The sequence below is a fragment of the Fundulus heteroclitus genome, chromosome 14 (assembly GCF_011125445.2).
Source record: "Fundulus heteroclitus isolate FHET01 chromosome 14, MU-UCD_Fhet_4.1, whole genome shotgun sequence".
Classification (NCBI taxonomy): domain Eukaryota; kingdom Metazoa; phylum Chordata; class Actinopteri; order Cyprinodontiformes; family Fundulidae; genus Fundulus; species Fundulus heteroclitus.
In genome coordinates, this window is record NC_046374.1 from 17297425 (window position 1) to 17317343 (window position 19919).

Here is a 19919-nt window from a genome sequence, read left to right on the forward strand (position 1 = left end):
TATGTAGTATCAATTTCTGAAAATTTGTATTGAGATTTGTTTCCCCAGTGGACCTGTAATTTTATGCTGTGATAATACAAAGTGCTGTAAATAACTGTACCAGAGCCTCTACATTGCATTATTCAATTCTAGTCAGGCAAAAAACACACAAGGCTATGAGATTTGCAAAACTGATTTTATTTGTTAGCATTCTAAGTATTGACATTGCACATAATCCCCTCCAAAAAAAAAAAACAAATAAAACTGAAGAAATAAAGTTTATCAATCCATCAAAAGCTGAGGAGCTGCTGAAAGGAGCGTAAAGCTTCAACCGAGTAAGGTGGTTCCACAACTAAACTCCAGGCTGTACACCTGCTTGGGTTACGCCTCAAATCATAATAAAAAGCCAAATAAAATAAAAAACAAGGCTGGTTCCTCTTAATACCCGATCTACCCTCATCTGGTCAATTAAAGAAAAAGCTCTTCTAAGAGGGGTTGGAATAACTGAGCCACCAAGCAGATTGTCCTTTCCCCATTCTTTTTTTTTTTCGTTTTTTTAAAGATTTCTAACTTTTAATTGCACACACCCAGCGTATTTCCTAACCAGTCGACTCCTCGCCAACAAGTGATGTATAAACAAAGTTGAGAGAGAAGGCGTTATGGCAAGGAAAGCAACCGTGGGCGTGAAGGGAGGGGAGAGCAGTGCACATGTGGTGAAAAGGTCCAGCTCTCGAACCCCCAGGACCTACAAGAAAAACGCAAAGGAGGCACAGGGATTTAAACGGTGAAGAACCAAACGTCATATGCCTCTAATCCTGAAACAAGGATTAGGCTGTTCTTTAATCCTGGTTTTCATTTTAAGAAAAAAAAAAAAAAAGAAATGCTGTGTTTTAACTAAAGTCCAAACTTAAAAAATGTCCTTTTAAGACTCCATAAAAATTCCTCGTATCCCTTTAATGCCGGCATTCCACTTTAAACCAGTCCACAGCCACCTGCTTGTCCTAAAAATGAACAAACGGTATAATCTCAAACTGTCCAAATCCAGAGTTTCTCATCCTTTTTTTGGCATCAGGTCCCACCTTCCCCCCTGGATGGGTGAGGGTCTGTACAAGCCTGAGAGCAATCACTCTGCTGGCTCTTGGTCTGTCGGTGCTTGGACTGCTGGGGCAACTTCCTCCTGAGGAAGAATAAATGTAAGTGTCACAGTAAAGATATGAAAACAACTGAGCTCTGCTCTGAGGCTTTACCTCTGGAGACTTTGGCATCTGAGGAGGGGTCGTCGGAGAAGACTTTGGTGATTTGGGTGCAGGCGTTTCCTCTGTTGGTTTTGCGTCCTGAGGAGGGGTCCCGGGCTCTGAGGCAGACTTCTCCGTTTCATTCTTCATAAAATGACAAGAGACTTCATTTAAAAGACAGCGATCACAAAAGCTACGTTCACACGGCAGGGAAATGAGACACAAATATGATCTTTTTGCCCATATGCGTCCCATAGCCATGTTTTTCATGGCAGTGTGAACGGACCAATTCCGAACGTTCACTCCCCCCCAAAAAAAACCAAAACAATTTGTGCCACCAATTCAGATACGCATTGGATATTTTTCAAAGCGCCCGCACAGTCATGTCACACTTTATCCATCTTTCACATCACTCTTCTTGCTCCCACTACACAGTAGTAGCAGTTAGCACTCTACTAAAAAAAAAAAAAAAAAAAAAAAAAACATTGTTGGCTGCTTTCTTACCTCATTTCGTCTTGCCATGATGTGGTCTTAATATTGTTGGCTACCATTGCTCAACGGCTTTTTAATAAGGTTTTTATTCCCCTGAATTGTTTTTTTTAATACAAAACTTTGAGCACTTCTAGAAACCATTGCGTTCGCCATTACATTCTGTAAACAGTGGCCTTGTGTGTGACATCTGTTATCCACAGTGTTGGGCATGTTACTTTGAAAAAGTAATTAGTTATAGTTACTTCTCCCAAAAAGTAACTGAGTTACTCCACTATAAACGTAACTAGTTACCAGTAAAAGTAACTATTGTGTTACTTTTGTCCCCCCCCCCTTCTCAGAGCTTGTTTATAAGCTAGAGATATCCATCTAGTTAGTTACAGCCCAAGGCCTTTCCTCTGAGTCCCTGTGAAGAGCTTCTAATTGGTGCTGATTGGAAGTGGAGGCAGCTGGCCAGACTACGTCACCAAGCTTCCTCACCTGACAGCGCAAGCACCAGATGATCAACCCCAGCTGGGAGCAGCTCAGAGGAGCTCAGCTCATTCTTTCTCTCCCTCTCTCTGCCACCTACATCTCTCTTTCCCTCCTATCCAACCAGTTATGATTTTTATTAAACAAATCCCATTTTAAGTTATCCCATGCAGGGCTTCCCTTTGATTTGTTATGGTCCAAGAGCCAGGCCATAAACCAATGTCTAAAGCTCTGATACCTTCACACAGTAGATGCAATTTTGGAGAGACTAAGTCACAAGAACTTGGACATGTAGACCTGTATCTCTCAAATATTAGAAAAAGCACATTCTAATATAAACAATCTTTTAATCTTACTTGTGAAAAGTTATCCCTCGAGCCCTGACGTCAATAGTCGATGTAAACAAAAATACGCCGCACAGCTCTGAGGTATCATTAGTGTGTTCAGCTTGAATCAGCAGGTTAGGGTAGCAGGTCGACCGCCCCAAGATGGCGGCTGTAATTCTTGCGCCGCGACAGTCAATGCGGGGTCTACTCTTATATCATGTCTATAGCACTAAACACCCACCACTGTGAATGTGGAAACACCCACCTAACCAATTTCTCTGATTGGCTGAAGATGTAATCTTACTATAACATCAGCCAATAATAGCTGAGGTTATCTCATCCTCCCTTCTCATGACAACATGCGCACGAGTCCTATCATGAAGTGGAAAAAAAAAAAAAAAAAAAAAAAGTTAATTGTGCGACTTGAGTAACGTGCAGTAACGGGGTGTCGGCAATGATAACGTCGTTATAGTGACAGTCAAAGTAATTAGTTTACTCGTTACTGAAAAACGTAGCGGCGTTCATTTCAATGCAGTTATTCCCATCACTGGTCATCTGTGCTTGTGGGTCACTTTGGGGTGTTGAGCCAGCAGTATGATGGCAGGTGCATTTGATAGCGGTATCCTCTATCAAATGCAACCTCCTCAAAAAAATAAATAGAAAGAATATAATAATCTGATTTTAGCACAAATTAAAAGATCTGGAGTCAAGCATCAAGACCTGCAGCATGAATGTAGCCAAAGAAATGCTAGAGGCATTTGTGACACCTGATCATTGGAAGGGAACACAGTTACCAACTAGCACAGACAGGCATCCTAAACCAGACTTAAGGAAAGCACCAATGCAGGTAAAATGATGACCGACCACTTGATTCTTAGTTTAGAAACTTGCTTTTGATGTTGATGACTCAGAGAGCCTTTGCCTGCGCCGTCTGGGTGTCCGGCGTTGTTTCTGGCCTTGGCCTTCTGCCGCCGCCTCACCGTTTGTCTGGGCACTCTCAGGGGACTCTGATGGTTTTACCTCCGTCTGCTCCTCCTTGCCTTCTTCTGGGGCAGGAGGTTTCTGGTCAGTCATGGACGGATCCGGAGGTGGGCGAGGGCGGAAGGGCCTGGGTTTATTGGAGAGTGTTATTAAAAAAAGAAAGTGTTAAAATGTTTTAACGTTTTATCAAGCAACAGCGTTACCTGCGATAGGGTCTCCAGACCCTTTGCCTTTGTGGTCTCTGCTGCTGTGCCTGGTCACCTTCAGGCGCGCCATCTTTCTCCTCTCCAACCTCCCCCTATTAACGCCAAAATTTCCTTCATGAAAAAAAAGTGAAGGTCAAGGAAATGTTCCTCAGTCTGCTTACGCGTACGTTTTGGGCATCCTGTCGTGGTCTGCGTGGCCTGCGTCTCCGAGGTGGAGGCCTCGGCGCCCCCGTCTCCTCCGTTTGCTCTCCCTCAGGTGCAGGAGCTTGGTCGTCGGCCGGTTTGCTCGGGTCTATGGGACGGGGGCTGCGGGGGAAGAACCGCCGACGGAAACGCCGTTTGTTGGGGGCGTAGCGGCTTCCCTTCACCGGAACGCCGCCCGGACCCGTAACGTTTGCCGCCTCCGAGCCCTGGTGGAGACGGTGAACCAGTTCTTGAACAGGCTAGACCTTCCCGTTGCTACGATAACCCCCCAAACGTCCCGTCGTTCTCACCTTGGCCGCTTCGATCACGTCAAACTCCACAACTTCCCCGTCTCCGACGCTGCGGAGAAACTTTCTAGGGTTGTTCTTCTTGATGGCGGTCTGGGAAAGACAACGCTGTCAAAGGAACGGTGGAACTGAACCATGATGACGAACTAAAAGCTGATCTTACCTGATGAACAAAGACGTCTTCTTTAGTGTCATTCCTGCAAGAAGGGAGAGTTTAGCAGCTATGGCAGGTGCGGCTCTTGAGCCAGTAAAGTGCATGAACTGGTACCTGTTAATGAAGCCATAGCCGTTGCGGACGTTAAACCATTTCACTGTGCCTTGAACCGCCGTGGCTGTAACAGAAGCACGAGATTTAAGAGGTTTTACAGGTTTTTTTTTTTCCTTCCCGAACACAAGACAATAGCATAAAGGCCATTTTACATAAACCATGCGGTTATCTTGTTCTCAACATCAATCATTAACGGTCAGACTTTGAAACCGGGTCTGCTCTGGGTCACGAGCGAGAGGGAGCATCGTGACAAAGCAACCAAAAGGCAAAAACGTAACGATTCAGCAAAATGACGATTCCAGCTTCTCTCAGCAAGAAGTTTCTGTTCCAAATGATTTCTGCTCCAAATGATGCAATTTAATTGGTTCATGTGTTACTTGGGGAAATTGTTTGCAGCTTTGAGGAGTTCACTTCTGATAAGAGAAGAAACTGGGTCATGTGCTCACAGTGTCAGACAAGTAGTACAACTCATTTGTCATTCACCAAAAATAAATAAATAAATGTCTATTCAAATGAATTAAATAAGCCATTTCTTCTTTACTTGTCCGCTTAATTGCACCCCACATTTATACAGTAAGACTATTGGATGTAAACGCAGCCATAATGATTTATTGTTTGCTGGGAGTCCTCGCCTTCCAGCTGTGATTGCCTAACCATCCACACAACTTTCACGTGTCAAATGATTGCGACACGGCGCGCGCGACGATGGAAGAGCACAAGTATAAAGAACCGAGGTTAACATGTGCAACTCTCGCTACAAAAAAAAAATAAGACAACCAACCGGACAGGTTTGAGGCTCTGTCACCCTCTCTGCACCCACCTATGACTTTCCTCTCCGGCTGGGGTTTGTCTTCCACCGCGTCCGGCGGTGGCGCGCTCTGCGCCTCGGCGTCAGTCATGCTCGCTCCTGCTGTCTGGGTGGGGGACTGCTGCGCCTTCTGGTCTCGCTCCTCTCGCACCCCCTTACCTTCCGCGGGTCCCCTGCTCTTCTCCAAACTTTTCCGCCCGCTTCGTTAAGGTTTTATCCCGACGCCGCCTCGCGTTGCCGCACGGAAGCCGCGCCCTCATTGGTTTCGCGAGAGCGCGAGCTGGACACCGATTGGCTGCGAGAAGTCGGCAATTGAGAGGGAAGCGGTGACAGGTGGCGAACAGGTAGGAGCGAGAGGAGCTGATTTCTGACGCCGGAAGTGGTGGCTCTCTGGACGTGAAAAGACATCACGTTTTTAGAAAAGCATCGTGCTGTTCAATTTCAATCCTACCTGCAAAGTCAGCTTGTTACAAGGCGCCGTATAATAAACCTCCTGTTTTGTATAATTTTGTAGCTCTTAGTTTAAATATATGTAATGTTTTTTTTATTATATACATTAATGTTCAATAAATTACAATATTATCAAAAAGCCAATTTATTTCAGTAACCCAATTAACTAAGGCAAACACGTTAATAGAATAATTACTCACAGAGGGAAGTTTTAAAGCCTTTGTTTCTGTTAATAAAGATTTGTTTTGCTTATATATAATGAAAATATGATAAAATCAGTTTAAAAAGTACACTTTTAATACAGAAGTGTGGGTTTTATTGAAAAGAATGTGTAATACCTGCTTAAAGGGTTTTCATTTTCAAAAGTCATTTTTTATTGGCACTCATATTCCAATTCATCAAATATGACTAGTTGACCATGGCTGAATGCATGAATGGATTCAGTCGGATCACTTGAAAAATATGTGTAACACTGTAGGGTATCGTCTGAGGTTTTAGAGAAGTTGTTCTGATACTTTTGAAACAAACAAATGAACTAAACTAAATTGAAATTACAAGAGTCAGACGTAATTCTGCTGAATTTAACTAAACACTGAACAGGGTTTGATTAAAATGAGCCAAAGCGAATTTAAATGTATTATCGATCTAAACCGGCAAGAACTAAACAAATAAAACTGAGACCGAATTGACCTAAAATGAACTAGACTCACTGGGACTCAAACTGAGCTGAACAAAATGGGAATGAACTAAATGGAATTTGAATTCAGATTGAATAGAGAATAACTTAAGTAAATTAAACGGACCTGAATTAAATGGAAGAGAAATAAACTAAATAGAAATGGACTGCAGTAACCTCAAAGTGAACTCTTCTGAGTTGAAGTTGAATTCCCTAAATTAACTCCCCTGGGTTAAATTGTACTGAATTGAATTGAACTGAATTAAATTTAATTAAACAGGACAAAATGAAACATACCACAGTTGAATTAAATCTCACCAAAGGGAAGTGAACCTGAATTGCACCGTAATGATTATGATTCCCATGTTAGCTGCTTATGTTGTTGGTGTGAGACACATAAAAATCAGGTGTATGTTTCATAAATTTTTCACTTTTCAGACTGCCACCCCCAAAATTACAGTGCCACAGACTGGTGACCCCCTTTTGGCAGCTTTTTTCTTTTGTTGGGGGGAGAGGGGGATTATTAGAATAAAGTCAGAATACTTTTAAAATACACTTATAAAATTATGAATAAAGTGGTTCTTTATATGAGATTTTACAAAGAAAGTGAAGCATGAGTGAAACATGATTACCTCATCCTCAGTAAGTGAGGCAGCGTTGGAGGAATCTTTAGAACCTGCGCAGTGTCTGAACTGTTTAGAAGCAGTAGAGCTTTCTGAGACATCTAAAATTTTAGCTTCATCTAAACCTTCTACCTGTATGTTAGACCCAATCTCAACCAAGTTGTTTAAGGAGGTATTCCCTTTGATCAGTGGTCCTATTTTAGACATGATTAATCTATCCTTAGTAAATGGATATGTACCACAGGTTTTTAAAGTAGCTGTTATTAAACCTTTACTTAAGAAACCATCTCTTGATCACGACGAGTTAGTAAATTACAGACCTATATCTAATCTTCTTTTCTTATCTAAAATTCTTGAGAAAGTAGTTGCTAATCAACTATGTGAATACTTACAAAGTAATGACCTACTTGAGGAGTTTCAGTCAGGTTTCAGAGCTCATCATAGCACTGAAACAGCTCTGGTGAAGGTCACCAATGATATTCTCATGGCCTCAGATAATGGACTTGTGTCTATACTTGTCCTGTTAGATCACAGTGCTGCGTTTGATCACAATATTCTCCTACAAAGACTTGAGCATACTGTAGGGGTTAAGGGGAAAGCATTAGGCTGGTTTAAATCTTATCTGTCGGACAGATTCCAGTTTGTTCATGTTATTAATAAATCTTCCTTAAACTCTAGGGTCACCTGTGGAGTACCACAGGGTTCAGTCCTCGGACCAATTCTCTTTACTACATATATGCTTCCGATTGGCAAAATTATCAGACAGCATGGGATTAATTTCAACTGTTATGCTGATGACACTCAGCTATATCTATCCATAAATCCTGATGAATCCAATCAATTACTTCGACTGCAGTCATGTCTTGATGACATCAAAACCTGGATGACTTTAAATTTCCTGCTTTTAAATTCTGACAAGACTTTGCACCATAGTCCTAAAAAAATAAACATCTTAGTCAATCACTTAATCTGGGTGGCATTAAATTGGCCTGTCCTGTGGAACCAACTCCCAGTTTTGGTCCGTGAGGCAGACACCCTGTCTACTTTTAAGATGATTTTCCTTTTTGACTAAGCTTATAGTTAGAGTGTCTTGAGCTATCTCTATAGTTATGCTGCTATAGGCTTAGGCTGCTGAAGGAAACATCAGGGTCTATTTTCCTCACTCTGCTGAGTTCTCCTACTGTTCTCCAATTTGCATTGTTTGTTGTTATTTCAGCTTTTAACTTTTTGTTCTCTGTAATTTTTTTCTTCATAGTAGGTATAACTGGTCTGGTGTTTTGTTAGCTGTGACATCATCCAGGGGAGACAGATAATTTGTCCATTACCATATAACATAGAAATGATTCCTGGATCAGTGTGTGCTTCTGCGAAACCAACCAAATCTGGGGGATGTCCACCACTCTTGTTTTCTTGATTTGTCAATAATGTCTCTCACTGTTGTTTGTGAGATTGCTAAAGCCTTAGAAATGGCGCCTTTCCAGATGAATAGATGAAAACGATTGTGTTTTTCATCTGTCCTTTGATTCCTTGGTGGTTCCCAAACTTTTCTTGGTGGGCCCCCCTGTGATTTAAAAGAAGGTTTCCGTGCCCCCTCCAACCAATCTTTTTGACACTTGAACAAAGAGAAACAAACTGCAATAAAACATATAACAATAATATATACTGCAATCTTATTTATTTATTGTCAGACAAACTGTGTAAAATATGAATGACGTCTGTTGATCCCAGTAACCTGCATGACTGTCCCTGTGATTACAAGTGGACTTTATAGCTTATTGGGCGTGTTGTCTTTAAGTGAAGCACATAGGTCACTGGAGTCCAATTTCACACCACTAAATTTATCTCTGCCTCCCCAAGTGGGGTGGGGGTGTAATAATGTGGGATCATCTTAGAGAGGGGATTAGGTATATATATTTAAATAAAGCTGTAAACTGACAGTGGGGATAGCATACTTTACATGAACCAAGATACTCTATAGCAAGAGACACATTTAGCTTGTAAAAAGCTCCTAATTGCATCCAAACAACACACACATTCAGAGAAACTGAAGGGGCATAAATAACTTGCTTCATTTGCATTTCTAGTAACAGATTTTAAAAAAATGTGGGTAAAATTTGCCAGATTTGTAGACGCACAGATTCCCTGGTCTCTGCTCAGAAACCGTTCAACAAGGGAAAACATGAATGGTCCGTGTTGATGCACATCAACCTATTGAGGTCTTCTGTGGCACTTCAGAGGCACCAAGCTGCTGTTAGCCAAGGAGCAAACCGGAAGAGCTGCCGCCTGGCCTTCAAAATAAATGCCTTTGAGAGACGGTGGAGGAGAAGAGGCTCAGGTTAGCACGGGTAGCAGATTTGATGACTAGGTAAGGAGATCTGCATGTTTATTTGTGGTAACAAATCTTCTTGGAAATTAATCTTATATAACTTATAAGCCTGTTTATTTCTCCTTAAATGACGTATTTGTTAGGAGAGTTGTTAATCATCCATCCATGCCTACATCCTAATTACTCTTACCATCTGGAAATATGATTTCTTATAAAAACAGTGATTGATCTCCTAACGTTGGACTGCTTTTGTTTTCAAGACAACAAATTATTATTATTATTTTATTTCCTGATTTGGCTGCTGTGCTGCTTAAAAAGCATTTCTGTCACCTTGTCATAATATGTAGGCCTAATCATACTAACAGCAGAGTAGTTTGCAAGCCTGAGGTGAGGGATGCATCTGAAGGTAAATTTTTACCTAAATTTGGACCCAAATCCCTGTTAAATTAAAGATTAAAGAAGAGACGTCATGGACGCAGAGCCAGAGAAAAAGAAACGACTTATTTGAAGAAAAAAAAGAAAGAGAAATCAGATGCTACGGTATTAATATTACTAAGTTTATTTGTTTGTAGCTCTCTTCAAATCACTAAGGTCTTAAAAAGGTCTTAGGGCATTATATGTATATAAATATATATATAATAGTAATAATATAAAATTGGACCAGAGTCTAAAATCATGGAACAGGCATACTGAAATGTAATTAAATGTGTGTAAAAAGGTCATATCTGAGTAGTCCACATTGTGCACTACAGTGTGTGCTGAAAGGATGAAAGTTTAATAATCAGTTATTATTTTCCTGGTTCTCTTTGAGGACCTGTTGGCAGAGTTTTCTTCCAACAAGGGGCAATGAGATGATTTAACTTGATACAAAGACAGAACGATGACACAAAACAGACAAAATCATGCCATCTGAAATTACGACCGTCAACTACTGCACAGCCAAATTCCCCCTAACCTTAAAAATAAACTCAGTCAGACTTTCACTGACCCATTAAACCCCATTTTTTTATGGAACATTTTAAGTTAAACCAAAACACATTTTCGGTCTCGCTCGTCTCTTTTTTCCTTCCTACAAACACAGAACCCAAACGACACAACAGCAGCAGTGAGGTTTGTTGCGGCAGGGCCGACCGGAAGTGGATGGCGTGGATGTCGGTGGACCCGAGCGGCGGCGGAGGCGGGGAGCTGGATGACAGCGGCAGGCGGAGAGCAGGCAGAGCACCGTTCGGTTGGGGGTTCGGATCCTTTTCGGGCCGGGGGCTGCCTGCAGTGGGCGCCCACATCTGCTGGAGGGAAACAGCCGTGTGGATGCCTTCTGGAAGCGGAAAGGACTGGAATGAGTGAGGAATAATAATAGTAATTAAAACTCACCAGCTAGAGGCCAACTAATAATAAAAAAATAAGAAAAAAGGTGGGAGCGACATATCGCTGCAGGAGCCGCGGAGGAGCCCGGCGCCGGACACAGGGACCCCAGCGGAGGAGCGCTTTTATCCGCAGGGTGAGTCTGAGTCCTCCGTGTCCAGGAAGAGGGGCGTGTTTGCGCCCTGGCTGGGCAGCCTGGCTGATCCTCTGCACGGCGCAGGCTGGAGAAGCTCTTATCCCCATTGTAGATAATCTGCTACGTGAGACGAGATTGGAAGAATAAAGGATAAAAAAAAAACATTCGCTGGGTATGTTAGAGTTGGTCCCATTTGTGGACTGGCTGTGACTGCCTCTCCATCCATGCCGCCGGGGAGGGCCTTTGGCCTGGGTGCGCGGACCGAGCATGACGGTCCCCCCCCTGGAGGCCCCAGCCAACTCCCCTATGCACAGTGCTCAAAGAGGCTTGCTTTTAAAAACCGCAAACATCAATAGCAGGTGTCGTTTCCCATGTGGGCGGGTCCAGCTCCGTTTCTAAATGAGAAACGAACCAGGGCCGGTACAAGATTGTATGAGGGCCATGAGTAGAGACTGAGTTGAAGGGGTTGTGGGATAAATAGCATGGTTCAACAGCAACATTTCAAAAAAAAAAATTAAAAAAAATGTGCCAAACATGTCAACATCACACTACCCACAATGCATTACACCATCTAAATGGTCCAAATACAGAGAGGGCCCCCCCGTGTTTTTTTTTAATTATGCAGCCATGGAGTCAAGACACCCAAAGTACTGATCAAAGAGGCAAGATGACCTTCACAAAGCGATTCCAATGTGTGTCCATGCGACATCGTGATCCAAAACAACCTCCACATCTTCGTCTGTCACTTCGACTTGACTTCCTTATTTAGGTCAGGGTAAGTTAGACGCAGAGGGCCATGTAGTGTTTGTCAATACAAACTGCAGGTTCCAGTGAAAACGCCGGAGACTTCAGTTTGGCTCAAAATACGGGACATCCCGGCTATTACATAGACAGAGAGACCGGATGCATGGTACTTCCATAATTAGCTAACATTTTACTGTTTTTTCTCGGTTTGCAGCTGGACACGCACAGCAGCAGATCCAGTAAGCCTAGGGCTACGTTCACACTGCAGCCTGAAGTGACCCAGTTCTGATTTTTTTGCCCATATGCGACCTGTATCTGATCTTTTCATGACAGTCTGAACAACACAGATCGGATTTTTTCAAATGCGACCCAGGCCACTTGGATATGTGGTCCTGAATCCGATACATATCTGATTTTTTTAAATGCGACCTGTGTCTGTACGGCCGCGTCGCATTAATCCGACCTGTATGTCATTGATACTTGAGAAACGTCACTAATGGTGGACCTGGCTATGCCAAAGAGGTTGACTAAAAAAAAAAGAGGTTGGCTATTGTGCGGTAATAAACACCTGTTGCAAGTCAATGCAGCCGCACGGCAACGCGTTTACTCGCTGCTCTGGCCGCCGAAGATGTGTGTTTTTACGTGAGAGCGCTAAAGAGATCCGTTCAGATGCACATAAAGGTTTCCTTTGTCATTTGAAAATTATGAATGAAGTCCGTATCAGTAAAGCCGCTCACGCCGCTAAAATTTGTCTCTCTTCCTTTTCGATCTTTTTAAAAAGATTGCGTTGGTAAAGTGCTGGGTCTGGTTGGAGAATAACGTAAAGAACGCAAAATACGCTGCAGCATTACGATCCGTGTTTACTTCCACAAACAATGAGCACGCTTGCTACGTATGACGTCATCGCATCTTCTACTGCGCATGCGGGACACTTAGGCGTATGAATGCAGTTCTCACAGGAGATCACATACAAGTCGCATATATTTGGAAATGTGAACGGACACGCAAAAAAATCTGATTTCACAAAAAAAATCGGAATTGAGCATCAGGGCCTGCAGTGTGAACGTAGCCTTAGTACACGGCTGCTGATCCACGGCTTTCAGGCTGCTCTGGTTGACGATCATCTCACTACCCCTGACACTCCTTTTGTCTGCCAGAGATTCTGGTGTGTTAACATCAAACTGTTTTCCTGGCTGTTTATCACTTACGGGCGCTGTAGCGATAAGCCCATGACACACACACCAGCTAAGTAGTGTAGCCACTGATCATGTGGTGAAAGGTACATGTAAACGCCAGAAAACAAGAGAAATCATTCATTCTGTGAAGGTAACAGCCGCTCGCTGTCCAAGGCCTCAGAAATGGCTTGAATCAAAAGAGTCTCTTGTTTCGCATATTTTCTTTTACTTCTATATAATCCTCGTCATGGTGTAAACTGGTTGAATTAAGTGGCTGAGAGATTGAATTTTGCAGTGGTGGATGTTCTCTAAGGCAGCGGTTCTCAAAGTAGAGGTCGGGACCCCCCGAGGGGTCACGAGATGTTTTGTTGCTGATGTGCTAAAAAGATTCACTATTTTCTTATTTGTGACACTGATACCAGATAATACTTTACAAGAGGCTCAAAATTCCTCATTTTAACTCTTATAAAGATACATTATTAATATTATGACTTTATTCTCATAGTTTCTCCCGTTATTTTGGGGTCTCAGGCCGAAAAGTTTGGCAACCTTGCCCTAAGGCCTCTATCACCCACTTAAAAAAGCACAAAAAGGTTCAGTCCACGCCTGGTTCGTCTGAATAATGCAGTTAATACGGTGATTCATGCCCCTTATTGACCAGCTTCTGGCCGTGTTTCCTCCTGTAGTTTGACCGTTAATATCTGGGGATGAAGTTGGACTGAGATGTTAGTATATTCTGGACCTGGAGACGGGTCAAAAACAACCATGTGGCAACAATTTTATCAGCTGCTGCTTTTACATACAAATGTGCAGAGTTTTTATTTTTATCCGAGTTACTAGCTGCTTCATTTACGGCTTTGATCGATTCAGGTAAAAGCACCAATCCGCCCCTCCCTCCTCCGTCCTTTCATTGTAATGCTACATGACTAAATTTGAAAGGTGTGAAACAGATCCTCGGTGTGGCTTTTGCACGAGGAAGCTGTGGCCCTGCACCTCCACCGTGCGGTGGAAGGAGCTGCAGGATTAACAGGCTGCAAAAAGGAAACAAGTTAGCAGGAGATTTAGTAGAGACTATCTTGTTACATAACCGTAACTTAAATATACTATGTCTGGAAGGAGAAAACAGAGTAGAAACGCATGTCTCCTGTGTGTTTTTGCCCTGCAGCAGCCATGGCAGATGCAGAGCTGGACTTCCAGACCGGAGATGCCGGGGCGTCCGTCACCTACCCCATGCAGTGCTCTGCACTGCGCAAAAACGGCTTCGTGGTGCTCAAAGGTCGACCCTGCAAGATCGTAGAGATGTCCACCTCCAAGACCGGCAAGCACGGCCACGCCAAGGTGAGGAAGACACACCGAAACGGATGCAGGATCAAGGAAACCGTCACACTGCAAAAACAGAACTAAAATAAGTAAAAATGTTCCTGAAATTAGTGTATTACTACTTTATTTGAGTAGGATTATTTGCCAATGGAATAAGATTTTTGCACTTAAAATAGGAAGAACTCGTCTCCATCAACTTATTTCAAGTGCAGTATATCTAATTATATTAATTTAGGGTTAACATTACTCTTTCCATTCGCAGATAATCTTATTTACCTACTGAAATCAAGGACAAATACAATAGTTTCAAGAAAATTTGACTTATTTTTAGTTCTGTTTTTGCAGTGCACCGTCAGATAAACGTAATTGAAGCGGAGACAGTTCTTTACTACTGTGGAGTAGATGAAGTAAAACACAGATTTAAAAAGGTTTACGCATCCCTGTTAAATTCAAGATATCAATTCAAGATGTTTTCCACCTTTTAATGTGACGCTTTTTCCTGCACAGTGTAGCTGAAAAACAAACAGATCTGCCATGAAAAGAGCGAGTTACATGAATGAGCAGATCCTTTAAGTTTCTTTTAAGGTGGCTTTTAGACTTGGTTTCTGCATTCAGTCTTCTTGGGTTCCCACCTGCTTCCGGTAGAAGTGAATCTAGTTACCTGTAGATTCTCTAGACATTTGCATCGTTTCGCTACAGCTAGAGTTTGCAGAGAGGTCACAAAGAGTCAAAATGGTCTCATCATATAAAGGCATGAGTCAGAAAAAAAAAAATCCACTGCACGATGTAAATCTGGATGTAAAAAATCCACAGTCACGCCGGTCATTAAGAACTTAATAGCAATATTACAAAAACATCCATCTTTGTAAGTTTTTGTGCACTGCAAAAACAGAACTAAAAATAAGACAAATTTTCTTGAGATGAGTGTATTTGTCCTTGATTTGAGCAGGTAAACAAGATGATTTGCCAACGGAAAAAGATTTTTGCACTTAAAATAGGAACAATTCATCTCCATCATCTTATTTAGAGGGCAGAATATCTAGTTATCTCATTTTAGGGCTCAAAATACTCATTCCATTGGCACATCATGTTATTTACCTGCTAAAATCAAGAAGAAATACACTAATTTCAGGAAAATTTAACTTATTTTTAGTTCAGTTTTTGCAGTGTGGGAGGACATTTAAAACAAACCAAACACAAATGTTTGGGCTACAGTCTCAGAGTCTGGATTTGTTAGGCACCAAAAAAAAAAAAAAAAAAAAGACCCTGAGCCTTACCAGCAGAAGACAGTGAAGCACGGAGGTGGCAGCATCATGCTCTGGAGTTATTGTCTTAAGATGGAACTGGGGGTTTATGACGCGGCGGACTAAATAATGAACACTTCACGAACAAAGTTGGCTTCATCAGAAGAAATGTCAGGTTTAGTTCAGGGCTCTGCAACCAAAAAATGCTTAAGAACTGAGGAGTATCTTATAATGTGTAGTTCATTTAGAAAATGCTAGCTTTAGCAGTTTTCTTTTTTTTTTTTGGTGTCCTCATGCAATAAGGTTTCCACAAAGAATAACACTATCGGGGTAAGGAATATTCTTATTATTATTAAATCATTTATTTGTCAATAAGGTGCATAAAGTCTGAATGTCCCATTGCAGACAACTTATTCAACCTAAAAGCACTTTGCATTGTCTCTGTACTGAATTGTGCTATGCAAATAAATTTGCCTTGGCTCGCCTAAAAACGAAACTAAAATAGTTTAAGAAAAAAATGGAAACAAATGTTCTAAAGCAGGCATCTGATAGGTACCTATTATAGCTCTAAGGGTCCTGTGGTTCTGAACACATTTAGCTAAGCGAAGGGAATTGCTGAGCCCCATCAGTACCCTGTCCAGAACCAGACCTGGTGCTAGTTTAAGGCCGTGCACCCAGCTTTTAATTTGTTTGTATTTGTTTTCTGTTGACAGTATAGTTTTATCATCAGTTGAATTGGACGGGATATGTTTCTCACGTTAAGGGTGGAAAAGCTTTGATATGATGCATCTTCATGGGATTTTTCGCTTTGGTTTTTTTTTTGCTCGTCATTTTACCAGCGGAGAGCAAAGTTTCCGATCCACTGCAGAACAAAGAGCTTTCCACAGAGAAGACATGTCAGACAGAGAGAGAGAGAGACGGTGGTGTGTCTGTGCACTCTGAATCCGCTCTCATCACTCGTTAATATTTATGACCATTAAAGGTTTGTCATCAGCGAGCCTGCATGAAAACATCCGTGATTTCCCCCCCAAGTCACGTTAGACGTGTAGTTAAAAAATAAAACCTACAGTGAGTAGATCCTGTCTTTATTCCTAGAAATCAGACATGTCTCCCCTCTCTAAAGGCTGCTGCGTTTGGGTTTTGTACCTGTGCAGGTTCACCTGGTTGGGATCGACATCTTCTCCGGGAAGAAGTATGAAGATATTTGTCCCTCCACCCACAACATGGACGTCCCCAACATCAAAAGAATGGATTACCAGGTGAGACGGGGAAAAATAGAAGGAAAATAAAAAAAATTTCTTTCTTTTTTACTTAATATTTATGGCCATGTAAAACACTGCATCACTTCTTTCCCGGTGCAAACAATGAAATCAGGACTAGGTGTGTGCGTTTTGCAGTTACTTGGAAAACTTAGCCTAGGGATGAATGTTAGGCAGGTCACGTGTGCATACACACGTTGACCCGGGGAGTGTGTGTGTGTGTGAATATGTTGAGTACAGACGAAAAGATTACGAGTTAATATTTGTCTTTTACAGCTGATCGGGATCCAGGACGGCTACCTCTCCCTGCTCCAGGACAGCGGGGAGGTGAGAGAGGACCTAAAGCTTCCCGAGGGAGACCTGGGAAAAGAGATCGAAAGCAGGCACGAAGCTGGAGAGGAGATTCTGGTCGGTACCGTCCCCTCGGCTGCAGCTTTCTTTTTATTCCAACGTTCCCAATCCTCCTCTCTCTCTCTCTTTTTTTTTTTTTAGATCACCGTTCTAAATGCAATGGACGAGGAAGCTGCAGTCGGTATAAAAGCCTTGTGTAAATAAGCCACAGCAGGTAAATACAGAGCTGCAGCCGTTCTCTCTCGTGTGCAGCGGACCCAAAGCTGCCTGAAGAAGAGCGCTTGATCTGCAAAATGATGTTTTTGTTTTGTGCATGTTTGCCACAAACCAACGGCATGCGCCCCGCCGATGCCGCGCTGCAAGGGGAAGGCAACTCCAGTCATCAAGGTCCAAAGCTGTAGCCGAGGTTTGTGGGTCAAGGTCAGACCGTTGGGTCTAAAACGTGGTTTTACACTGCTAATATGTGCATTTATGTGTATTTAATACTCTATGTAGTCATATAGTTCCAGTTAGAAGCTTATCTGCACTCATCATGGGCAAAAAGTCCTTAATTAGGGACTCCTAATGATGTTTGAATGCAGTTTCTTCAATCCACACAGGGTCACAATTATGCATCTAAGCATCACTGATATTTAATTAAACGTTACTGAGGTTCAGAGAAACGTGCCTGGATATCTGACCACTGGCAAAACTGTTAAGGAACGTGCAGAAAACAAAAAGGGGACCAGGGTATGGGGTAAACCGGAGTAAAGTGGGGTTTCCAAATAAAAAAAAAACAAATTCCAAAACGGTGGCGGTTGTTTTGTTCGTTGTACCTCTTATAAACGGCCTTTACGTTCCACTTTAGTTTAGTTCAAGTTGAAGACACTGCATGTAACATCGGTTACAACTGTGTCTTGTAAAATAAACACGTTTTAGCACAGCTTACTGCTGTTGGTGCGAGGAGCTGCCATGTTGGCTCCGACAATCGGCCTTAAAAAATTCCTTCTGACTTTCCAAGGGGGAAAGTCCGACTGTAGCGGCCGTGACAGTGGATGTTTCCGATCAGAAGCCGGGATTTCCCAGTTCTGGCTGCAAATGGAATGCAACATTAAGAAAGGAAGGAAATTATTTACCAAACTTGGACACAACTGGGCATCCCTGCAGGTCAATGATCCAAAACACATCAAAACTAGTTTTGGAGAGAGTAAAGCAACCTCAACCGTCTTAAGAAGATGGGTCATATTTAAAAACTGCTCTGTGTGAAGAAACCCACCAACAAGAGTGATAAAATGTCCAAGAATTAAAAAGGGGTGCAAATTACCTGCAACCTGCCAATTAAAGCTGGACAATGAGTTGACTGGGAGCTATTATCTCTACTTACAATATCTTAGGAGTGATCGGATGCAACATTTGGTATTGTCGTAGGACAATGATTTTAAATATCACAGCCCAGAATAAAGATGGTCTTTATGTCCATGATGACTGTGCAGCACTCCTCACCAGCGCCGTTTGTAATATCAATGCACACAGATGAAGAGCAGAGAGCAGATGTGGATTTGCCTACCCCGTTAACATGTCATCCGTCTCAATGAGAGCGCTTTTAAAAAGCATGCGTGTGGTTTTTCGTGTAGCGCTCTGCAACATGAACGACTTCATGGTGTACGGAGCACCGTTGCATTGATTTCCTGAGGGCTGCACTGCAGGGCCTCGTCTGGCCCCCCAGCTTCCCACGTCTCTGTCAGATCCCGTTTGCCTGAACAGCTTCATGCACGTTTTCCTCGTTCGATCCGTTGTTCTGTGCCGCGTTTCCTCTGCAGAAGACGGACCGAGACACCAGCTAACACATAACTTCTTCCTTCCTCTCTCCTCCACCCGTTTAAATCTGTTTCAGACGCAATCGAGATGCACTGGACCTGGGGGGAAAAGGAGGGGCTGATGCATCGTCTGTGCTAGTCTCCCTCCCTTTTCTGTCTCTCTTTTTCCCGTACTCGGTTTCTGTCCCTCCTTCGGGTTCAACTAGACAGCTCGGATAACTATCTGGAAGCCATTAGAAAATGCATTATGTAAATGTACAAAGTCTCGAGTCCAGGTGAGCGTCCCAGGAAGGTTTTCGAGTCGCTCTGCAAATGTTGTGTAGCTACGCCACCTTCAGGGACGAGCTGTGATCGCACCTTTGTTTCATTTGCTGGTTGATCAAGGGCTCCATCTCCAGATCTACATCGTTCGGTTGAGGCGAAGAATCACGAGAACACAAAAAGCTGTGTTTTTTAATTTTCCTCTTTTCTGCCGGTGTTCAAAGGTGTCTACTGAGGAGACTGTTGAGCGGAAAGCTTCGCAGCTGTCTGAAGAAATGACTCCAGTGTTATTTATTGTGCGCCCAGAGTCTGATCTAGGACCTGTGGGAGATCTCTGGCAGTCTGGTTTCGTCTCTCGTGTTTGTACACCCGGTCCGAGCTGTGCAGAATCTCTGATAAGGTCAACACAAACACTAAAGTGATATAAAATAAAATTAAAATAAAGATGATGCAAACCGATGGGTGTGATTTCATTGTTTATTCAGCAACTATCAAACAACTGCCTTTAAGGCGGTTAACGCTGCAGAGGACCGCTCTCTCTGTTAGGACAACGTCTCCAAGCCCAGCGGTGTCCGTCATGTTGGTTTTATCCACTTGAAGCCTTGAAAATGGCTTTGTTTATTACGAGCAGAGGGAAAAGGTTGGCCTAATACAACAAAACCGTCTAAAACTGAAATGGTTTCAGGGCGGCAGCAGAATAAGCTTCCTTTGAAAGGAGCAGGCTGTTTAGGCTCCACCTCTGGAGGTCCACTTCATAGTCCAGATCAGCTAGATCTGAAGCTGACCGCTAGTCTGAGGAGGCTTTAGACCAAAGTGGACTTCAGCCGCCTTAATGTAACGCCAACATGTCAGCTTTTTGTTTGCAAAAGCCGTTTTTTAACCTGTAAACTGTCAGTGGTTATTTATATTAAAAATGGAGGCAGGAGGCGATGCACCATCAAT

General features: G+C 42.7%; 2 protein-coding genes across 5 annotated transcripts; one reads left to right on the forward strand and one right to left on the reverse strand.

Moving 5' to 3' along the window:
- Window positions 1-158: 158 nt before the first annotated feature.
- Window positions 159-5503, reverse strand: LOC105934648 (Y-box-binding protein 2-B). 2 transcript variants are annotated; one of them, XM_021322681.2, is made up of 9 exons: window positions 5267-5503; window positions 4447-4510; window positions 4342-4375; window positions 4182-4286; window positions 3855-4097; window positions 3685-3779; window positions 3392-3608; window positions 1227-1358; window positions 159-1156 (listed from the first exon to the last, which is right to left on the reverse strand). In XM_021322681.2, the coding sequence occupies exons 1-9, from the start codon at window positions 5343-5345 to the stop codon at window positions 1103-1105; spliced, it is 1023 nt and encodes a 340-aa protein (XP_021178356.2). In that variant the 5' UTR covers window positions 5346-5503; the 3' UTR covers window positions 159-1102. The 2 variants fall into 2 exon arrangements, with proteins under 2 accessions (XP_021178356.2, XP_012730193.2); XM_012874739.3 differs by having other exon boundaries at window positions 4182-4271; window positions 5267-5501.
- A 4985-nt stretch (window positions 5504-10488) lies between these two features.
- On the forward strand, window positions 10489-19433 carry LOC105934626 (eukaryotic translation initiation factor 5A-1). Of its 3 annotated transcripts, none has more exons than XM_036146433.1 (6): window positions 10489-10827; window positions 13915-14084; window positions 16465-16569; window positions 16846-16977; window positions 17062-17134; window positions 18794-19433. In XM_036146433.1, the coding sequence occupies exons 2-5, from the start codon at window positions 13917-13919 to the stop codon at window positions 17122-17124; spliced, it is 468 nt and encodes a 155-aa protein (XP_036002326.1). In that variant the 5' UTR covers window positions 10489-10827; window positions 13915-13916; the 3' UTR covers window positions 17125-17134; window positions 18794-19433. The 3 variants fall into 3 exon arrangements, with proteins under 3 accessions (XP_036002326.1, XP_036002324.1, XP_036002325.1); XM_036146431.1 differs by having other exon boundaries at window positions 10490-10827; window positions 13912-14084; XM_036146432.1 differs by having other exon boundaries at window positions 10490-10827; window positions 13912-14084; window positions 19193-19433.
- Window positions 19434-19919: the final 486 nt, after the last annotated feature.